This window comes from Gossypium arboreum, chromosome 13 (assembly GCF_025698485.1).
Source record: "Gossypium arboreum isolate Shixiya-1 chromosome 13, ASM2569848v2, whole genome shotgun sequence".
Taxonomy (NCBI): Eukaryota; Viridiplantae; Streptophyta; class Magnoliopsida; order Malvales; family Malvaceae; genus Gossypium; species Gossypium arboreum.
In genome coordinates, this window is record NC_069082.1 from 104,745,596 (window position 1) to 104,755,712 (window position 10,117).

General features: G+C 33.4%; 1 protein-coding gene across 1 annotated transcript; it reads right to left on the reverse strand.

Moving 5' to 3' along the window:
* Positions 1-501: 501 nt before the first annotated feature.
* On the reverse strand, positions 502-2,289 carry LOC108463053 (uncharacterized). The gene is made up of 2 exons (XM_017762990.2): positions 1,944-2,289; positions 502-1,274 (listed from the first exon to the last, which is right to left on the reverse strand). The coding sequence occupies exons 1-2, from the start codon at positions 2,169-2,171 to the stop codon at positions 750-752; spliced, it is 753 nt and encodes a 250-aa protein (XP_017618479.1). The 5' UTR covers positions 2,172-2,289; the 3' UTR covers positions 502-749.
* Between the last annotated feature and the right edge of the window lie 7,828 nt (positions 2,290-10,117).

A 10,117-nucleotide genomic window follows, 5' to 3' on the forward strand; every position in this document is an offset into this window, starting at 1 on the left:
TCAATTGTAATTTTTTTATAATAATTAATTGTAATTGTAGTTATTCAAATTGTAATTTTGAATCTAAACTACTAAGATTAAAGCAATGTGATAATTATAATCGAGATTTAATCTTTCACAAATTCAATATAAAATATGAATTAATGCATTCATAAGTAAATATTGGAATTTGGATTCCATTGCCTGAATGATATATTTGAAGGGCATAGTGTGGTGTAGATTCCTTGATGTGTTGATAAAGTGCATTTAGGCTTTTCCGCAATTACACAATGAATTGATACATGATACACCTAACCTGGGCATTTCTAATTAAGTTTATTCCTTCTCAATTGATTTTCTTTTTTTAATTTTTCAATGCAAGAAAGCTTAAAAGCTAATAAATCTTATAAACCAGGCCTTATAGGTTAGTTAGAAACATAATCCAAGGATGCCATCATATGGAAAATCAGAAAAAATTAAATTTTAAGCTAACATGAATTCATAAAAAAAAAAAACATGGGATTTAAAAAATATATTAATACTACAATTAGTTTTAAAAGTGATATTAACGTAAATATAAATTTTGAATTTCAACTTCTTTTACCAATAAAACCCACCAATCTAAACGTTATATTTTTATATTTTTCCCTCTCTTGTCTTGTTGGTCTTGCCCATCCATTTTTCCATATACATATGCTCAATTTTTGGTAAGATCTAATTCATCTATCATTTACAAAATCATATAGTTAAGCATTTGATATTGAAGTCCCTCAAATTGATATATTGAGATCAATGCGAGGCTTCTTAGCAGCTGGCATGATAGGAACAAGGGTATTGCATCTAGGGCATTTAGGGTTATGTTTCATTATCAACACATAGGATAAGCAACCCGGGCAGCCAGCCGCAATCGGTGATGCAAACTTCTCTATACTAAATTCACTTTTTTGTGAATCTTTGATTGAAGATGATGATGAAGAATAGGAAGGTGATAAGGATGATTTCCACAATGATGACGGTGATGTTCGCTTCTTTATCGGCTCTTTCTCAGCCCTTTCGAGCGCGGATTTTACTTTGTCAAGGGTGCACACACTCTGGTAATTGCTTGATGATGGGACTAATTTCAATTCTAAGTTGCTCTCATCGAATAGGTTTAGCGAAGGTTTACAAGGCAATGGGGATGTTGGGATATTTAAATCTTGAAGCTTTGCCACTGTTGGATTGGTTTGGTGCTTAGTCCCATCGGATGATGATGATGAATTTGTTGAATTGCATCTTTGCAAGTACACTCTACCAGACTGCAACCATTAACAAAACCATAAATTAATGCATTATTTTTTGAATTAAATATAAATAATTATTAAAGATAAAGAGTGATATGAAGATTCAAAGAGAAGTTATAATAATTAATAATAATAAAAAAAAAAAAGTAAAGAAGGCAGGTGGCCTTAGAAGTTGCAGAGCATTGAAGAGCATAATAAATTTCAAGGTAAATAAATGCAAATTTTAATGTTGTTGATTGCTCGTTAAAATAAATCTGTGCAAGGAAATAAAATGTCAAAATAATGAATGGATTATATTAGAAATAAATGGCTTATTTCAGTTGAAGTAAACAATGAATAAGCCAACCAAATTGTATTGAATTATTTAAAGAGAGAAAGCTGGGTTTAAATTGTAGAGGTAATAATTTACATTTTGCAGAAATTAAAGCTGTTTAATCTCCAAACTCCTACACCATTTTCTTATCATCCAAACATATTTGAATTTAACAAGAACCTTAACAATATAAAACTGAAATCAAATCAAATCAAATATTATCAAAACAATGAAGAAAGTTCAGAATTTGATTTCCTTTTAGTAGTTAAACAAAGAACAATAAAATTCCCATTCACTTAAAAACAAAGAGTATGAAATTGAAACCATCACTGAAAATATTCGTATGATAAAATAAAAGAAAAAGAGAGTACCTTCAAGTCAAGGCGCTTTTCCCATCCGTTAGGGACATGAAGGTCAAGGTCAAGTTCTTGGGATTGATCATGTTTGGTATCGGTGAAGGCGGAGCCACCAACTCCGACGCCAAGAAGGTCTCTAGTAATCAAAGCTGTTGATTTTGGTCCACCAGATTCATTCCCCACCGTTAGATCATCCTTGTACCCACTTAAAACTCTATGTAAAGAGCTAACGTCGGCAGCCATAGCCAAAGAGCTCCTTCTTGTTCTTCTGTCTTTGAGAAAGAGAGGAAGAGACCTTTTCTTTTTTGTTGTTGTGTTCTTTCTCTTGGAGTAATGTAACAATAAATATGGAAGGTATATGAGCCATTTATAAGTGTTATAGCGAATAGTAGTTACGTTATTAAATATTTTCTTAAAAAATGAAAGGTCATACTTGGTGGTATTAATTAGTATTAAATTAAATTTTGATTTAAAAGATAAATTATTTGTCCTAATTAATGGTTTCATTTATTTTGTTTAGGTGCTAGAATAGCTACTATTTTAAATTAAGAATTTGTTAACAAAGAGAAATTGTATAAGCTTACTCTCTATTTCAAAACTTTTCAATTTAGTCACAAAATATTATAAAAGAAAATCTGTATTCAATTTTACTCCTTATCAAATTTTTAGGTTGATATTTAAATAATAATCCTCTTTCCTATTTTTTTTTACAATTAATACATTTATTAACACCATAATTTTATGGAATCAAAAGATTTTAGGGTGAAAATCCTCAAATTTTTGAAATAAAAAAAGTAATTAAGCTTTTTTTTTTCACTCAATTGGATAGTTGAATTTTTAAAATGCATAAAAAAAAGTCCTCAAATTTTTTTAAAAAAGCAATTGAGCTATTGTTTTTATTTTTTCACTTACTTGGGTATTTGAACTGCCAAAATGCATCAAAAGGCCCTCAAACTTTTTCAAAAAAAGCAATTAAGCTCTTACTTTTGTTTTGCACTCAATTGCCAAAATGCATTAAAAATACCCTTTGACAGTTAACTTTAATGGTTGATTGTTAAAGCTAACTGTCCCTAATTTTTTTCAGTTAAAGTCACCACGTGTTACAACCACAGCGTAACATGTGACAAAAAATGATAAAATTAAAAATTAATAAAAGTTATAAAAATTATTTAATTTTAATAAGAAATATTTATTTTTATTAAAATTGGAAAAAGATTATAAAATCATAAAAAATTTATAAAATATATAGAAATATAGAAAAAATTTTATAAAGTCATAAGAAAATGATAAAATGTAAAGAATTATAAAATTATCATACCAAAAGAAGCATTTATAATTTTTCTATAACTTTTATTTATTTTATTTTTATCATCTTTCATCATATGTCATGTCTTTGTGTTGCGACACATGATGGCTTTAATGAAAAAAAAATTAGGGATTGTTAACTTTAACTATTAAAGTTAATGGTTAAAGAGTTTTTTTATGCATTCTATAAAATTTTATATTTCTTTTACGATTTATATATATATTTTTCTATTTTTTGTAAATTTTGAATTTTTTATATGTTTATTAAAGTTTAATAATTTTTATAATTTTTATTTTTATAATTTATTTGTCACATATGACATAGTGATTGTGACACCAGGTGGCTTTAATTAAAAAAATTAGGAGTAGTTAACTTTTATAGTCAATTGTTAAAGTTTATGGTCAAATGGTCTTTTTGATATATTTTGACAATTGAGTGAAAAAATAAAAGCAGGGGCTTAATTGTATTTTTTAAAATTTTGAGGGTCTTTTTTTTATATTTTGACAGTTTAAGTACTTAGTTGAGTGCAAAAAAAAAAAACAAGGCTTTTATTGCTTTTTTTTGAAAAAAAATCGAGAGACTTTTTGATGCATTTTAAAAGTTTAAGTACTCAATTGAATAAAAAAATAAAATTTTAATTATTTTTTAAAATAATTTGAGACTATTTTACACCCTTAAATCAATTAAAATATATTATATTTTCTTTTTATATAGCATGACCTTAACCTAAATTAATGGCATTACACTTGAAATTAATATTTTTAATATAAATTTAAGAAAGGCCACACCGGTTAACTAATAACATTTCCACTGTATTTATGGTCAGCGGAAGAGTGAGAAAGGGAAAGGAATTCAAGGAAAACAATAAAAGCATGCAAATAAATATCCATATTAATTGCTTGGAAATACAATCACCTATTCATGAATATTGTACGAAATTTGAGAGGATATAATTAAAAATATTAAGTTCATAAATTAGATTTGGATAAAAAAATTAGACCCATTTGAAATATGAATTATGTTGAATTTGAATATTTAAGACCGAACTTGGCTCGATTCTACTTGTTTTCCTATATTTATAATATATTATATTATGTTGTTTTTATATATCATGTGTATTATAACACATAAAAACTAAATCTATAATAATATATAATACTATAATGTAAATATTTTTAAAAAAAAATGTTAAGATGCTTATAGGGCAATTTACAAGAAAAAGCCTTTTTTTTAATATTTACGAAAATGGGCCAACTTTTTGATTATCTACTGGAAAGGGCTGAATTCCCCGAAAGCACGTCCACGTCATCACGATGTCAGGTGATATGTCAGCAAAAAGCCCCCTAGTGACGCATTTTGCCCCTTTTTTAGGATTAAGATTTTTTTGCATTTAGGGTTAGGGTTAAAGTTTTAAGGTTTAGGATTTATGGTTTTAAGAAAAAAATCAAATAAATTAGGGTTTTAGGTTTTGGGTTACTTAATTAAATTAATTATTAAGTTAAAAAATAAATTAGATTAGGGTTTAAGGTATAGGGTTAATTAATTAAATTATGGATTAGTTTTTTAAATAATTTTGTGTTTAGGGTTATGGAAAAAATATATTAGCAATAAAAAAAAATTTCAACAGTAGTTCCTGAAAAAATAAATTAGAGAAGACTTATCTAAAAAAATAAATTAGAGAAGACGTGTCTGAAAAATAATTTTGAAAAGATATTTCTAAACAAATAGTGCCAAAAATGCTTCAAGCAGAATGCACTGTCAGCAAAAGTACTGAAAAAAGCTCCTACGTGGACATTCTTTTTCTACAGTAGTTTTTGAAAAAATAATTTTGAGAAGATGTTTCTGAACAAATAGTGTTAAAAACGCTTCAAGCAGGATGCACTGTCAGCAAAAGTACTAAAAAAAGCTCCCACGTGGACTCTGTTTTTCTACAGTAGTTTCTGAAAAAATAATTTTGCGAAGATGTTTCTGAACAGATAGTGTCAAAAACGCTTCAAGCAGGATACACTGTCAGCAAAAGTACTGAAAAAAGCTCTCACGTGGACGCTCTTTTTTCTACAGTAGTTCCTATTTGGCCCAAGGCTATAAATGAGTCAAATTTTATTCTCAGGTTGCATAAGTTACAGCAAGAAAAATTAGAGACGCTAAGTAGAATAGAAATTGAAGATGAGTGAACGTATTAGTACTGTTATTTACTATGATGGTAAGGTCTGCCACACCGAGAACGGTGTTGTTTTTTTATCGGAGAATACAGTGTGGCTGGTTTTTAACCAGAACATAGATTTGACAGAACTTCGTAAAAGAATTAGGCGTAAAATCTTCGGAACGACGCCAATGAAAGTTTTGTCTATTAGGTATTGATTTTGTGCTTCTTTTGATCCCATGACATATGACTCGTTCGACATCAAAGATGCTCGTAGCTTGGAGGCAATGGTGCAGACTCATCTCGCTAGTGGATCACCCTATATTGAGTTATATGTAAATTTTCATCGCCAAATGATGCATTTGTAACTTCAACATCTACTGTTGTTCAAGAGGAATACACGACCCCTGCCTGACACTCCGTTAGTGGGTTGCAAAACATGGAAGCTTTCGTGTTTAGTAGCAATATGGAATACACAACCCCTGCACGACAATTCGTCAGTAAATGAGACATGCACCTCGGTAGGTCGATGTTTGATGCTGGAAATATGTACTTGGGAATGACATTGACTTCTAGTGGTTGACAATCTATATCTAATTGGGGATGTTATGAAACGTCTAGAAGAAAGGACGATGTACTCCCTACGACGTCCTCTAGTGAAGGGACCTCGTACGTTACAGATGATGCGGGTGTGGATCTACCTCTAGAGCTCAGCTCCGATGGTGCAGAAGTTACATTATTTTCTGAGTCGGAGCCTATTCCAACCGAACTTGAATATGTTGAAGGGGGTTCAGATGAAGAAGAAGATCCATGATTCAGGGTATTCTCGCCTCCAGCCCACATGCATAATGTCAATCTATCTGCAAATGATGCGTTGGCGTTGGAGTTTCTAGATCTACCACACAGAACGCGTGATCATACAAGTTCGTTATTGGATTCGGGTGAATTGGAAGTTGGTAATAAGTTTTCCAATAAGGATAGTTTTCTTGGTACATTGAAACAACATAGCATCATAAACGGGGTTAACTACCACGTGGTTAAATCCAAATCCGATAAGTTTGAGGCGAAGTGTGCAGTGCAAGACAGTACATGTTCATGGAAAATCTACGCCTCGTTGAGGAAAAAGACAGGGTTGTGGGAGATAAAAAAGTACAAAGGTCCACATACATATGTTGGAGGTACAGTATTTAGGGTTTTAGAATAATATTGTTATTATGTAATGTTGCATTATTTAACGTACTTCGTTGACAGGTGTTTCACAAGATCATCCCAAGATGGATTCAAATATGTTAGCTAGCTTAATACTACCGAAAGTGAAGGCAGATCCCAGGACTTCAGTACTGGTCTTAATTACCAATATTCGTAGCCAAATGAGGTACACGTCCTCTTACCGCAAGGCTTGGATAGTTAAGCAAAAGGCGTTGGAAAAGATGCATAGTGGGTGAGACACTTCATATAATAAAATGTGGTAGTGGTGTCAAGTGCTAAAGACATACGTCCTAGGTTGTATAACAGACCTTGAAATGACACCTGCGTACTACAATGATCGATTACTCTATGGATGCGAAATGTTCAAATGTCTATTCTGGAGCTTTAAACAATGTCGGGACGCATTTCTATACTGTAAGCTTTTAGTACATATTGACGGTACCTTTATGTTTGGTAGATATACCCATCGACTATTGCTAGTTGTGGCACAGGATGACAGTAAAAGAATCATTCCAATTGCTTTTGCAATAAAACCGGAGGAGTCAGCTGATGACTGAAATTTCTTTCTTTCTAGGTTAAGGAAGCATGTCTGCCCCCAACCTGATATCTGCGTTATATCTTATCAGGGCGCTAGAATACTAGCCACAATTGAGCGACAGGGAAGCCTATGGCATCGCACACACCATCAGTATTGCCTAAGGCACGTTGCGTCCAATTACTACGGGTAATTTCAATCTATAAGTGAAAAATGACAAGTGACCAACATGGGTATTTAATCTCTATTAATATAATTTTATTTGTAATATTGAATTTATTCTAAATGGAAGAGTGGTATGTAATTTTTGCTATGAACTTATATTGGCAGGGTATGAGATAAGTAAGGATCATTTTCATGAGATGTTGGCAGTTTTGCATTCAGTTAACAAAGAAGGCGCGGACTACCTCTGTAACATACCTTTCGAACAGTGGAAACAAGCAAATGACAGCAGCATACGATATGGTCATATGACCTCAAACCTGGCTGAATGCATAAATTCTGTTCTAAAAGGAACGCGCCATTTACCGATAACATCGGTTGTGCAAGAGACATATTTTTATTTGGAGGCACTATTTCCAAAGCGAGCAACGACTTATGAAGGCCAAATGTAGGGAGGCCATGTATGGTGCAATTGCAAGAAATTAAGAAGGCGAAGATACGGGCGAACACTATGCACACAGTGCATCATGATCGAGACAACCTATGGTTTCGTGTGACGGAGTTTGACAAACAGCACCAAGGTATTATTGGCGGGCAATATCGTGTACACTTGGGAAATAGGACTTGCGACTATGGGAGGTTTGACGCACTTTGTTATCCATGCACTCATGTAATTGTAACTTGTCAGAATCTCCGTCTGGATCCCATGAGCTATGTCGACGAAGTTTACAAAATAGAATACATATACAACGTGTGGAGACACGTATTCCCACTGGTCCCAAATAAACGTAAGTGGTCGTCTGTACCGCTTGTTCTGTTTAAGTTGTTACCGGATAGAGAATTGCGTCGCAAACCAAAGGGTCGACCTTGCTTGACTAGAATACGTAACAATATGGATATCTGAGAAATAGCCAACCAACAAAAGTTGTGTGGATGGTGTAGGAACCCAGGCTAGACAAGTCGATCATGTCCAAATCGAAATAGCTGATAGTTGTTGTAATAAAACTATGTTGCATTATTTATATTTTATTAAAAATATAAAAATATTCAAAATATTGCCTTATTTAAAAGAACTTCTATTTTATTAAAAATATAAAAGTAAATTACAATTACTTTATTCAAAACAACTTTTATTTTATTAAATGAAATAATATAAAAAAATTTGTACAAATATATTAAAAAAATCAATATTAGTGCTGGTTGGATTCATTGCCCCATGGGGGTTGTCGATGGTTACGCGCTGGATTCCTCCTTTGTCCAGCTTCCGGTGGGGGTTGTGGATGCTCTAGCGGGGATTCTGGTTCCTCCGACAAGGGATCTGGTTGTGGGTGTTGGGAGGATGACCCACCTTAATAGAATAGTGAATGCAAAGGTGTTTGCATCACCCATGGCGAAGGTGTTTGAATCTCATAAGGCGATGGGGATTGGTAAAAAGAAGAGCTCCCTGAAGGCGCCTCATGCGACCCCTCATGCGATGGTAGCAGTGATCCACTCAGAGTAATTGAAAATAGAGATGAACCGGGCCATGCATTCGAACCTGTCATAGGATTGGAAAAAGGAAACATATAAAGGTTAGGATACATAAAAGGGCTAGGATATACACCTAGCATAATCTGAAAAGGCTGTGATGTGGGTGTTATCGGTTGAAGTGTTGGGCCCGATGACTGTGTGGACGCTGTTAATGGGCCTGGTGATTGTATAGGCACTGTTGATGAGCCTAGTGATTGTGTGGGTGCTGTTGATGAGCCCGCTTCGTCATCCCGTCTTCTTGGATTTAAAGGGCCCCGTGTTCCCTTTCGACATAAATTTGTCATCGCCTCTCATCTTCCGACAGTAAATATGGCTTGCCATGGATCTTAAACCATGGCATGTATTCTGGCACGTACGCTAACTCTAAAACGATGATCAGTTCCCGAGTAGGTATGTCATCATACCGATTTTCTCACATTTCGATATATGCTGACCAATATCTCGACCAATCTATATGCAACTGCCGTAAGTCGATTTCATGCTCATGATCGAACACTTCAGGTGCCATGGGAATCGGTTGTCAGAATCCAAATTTCTGCAGTACTCTATCTGACTGCTGCATCTCCATGATGGCATAGTTGATCGATGGGACCTTCACATGCCAAATATTTGAATTTTGAAAGTATTCATCAGGAACTACTGCCCTAATTGCCGGATCCTCGTATGGTTTCCATTAAAACTATATGAACATAATTAGTTAGTTACGTAATACTAAATACTAAATACTAAATACGAATCGACTATTTTATTATGTATATCTATTTTATTTAATACTTACTTGTGCTTCCTGTTGTTGGTCTAATAGAAGCCGTATATCTTCAAGAGAGGTAGGTAATCCAAGATAACTTGTCGAACGGTTCCACCTAATTAAATAAGTTTTTAGCATACGGTTATATTTTAAATCTACGTAATAATTGTAAAATCTAATATAAAATTTACCTCGTTATAAGTGGGAATGTATATGGGTGGTCCACTCAAAGACGTAAAAATTAAAAGTGAAACCGTGCCCATGATTGCAGTAGTGATAGGCAACCCCCGATTTTGGTTTTATTCGGTCGCGTCGACCTGCACATCTCCCGATACAATGTTGCCAACACGGCAGATCCCCAACTAAATTTACCAACTACTTTAAAATCAACTAGTTTCAGTAGCCATCTCAGATGTATGAGATTTCGTGATAAGTCCGGCATCAGATAACCTCCAATTATCTCAAGAATGTATGCCCGAACATATTGTATTCTTTCTAGTTCATTCAAATCATTATCCGGCTCTTAGAATGCGTCTCGTAACCGGCTCATCTCGAT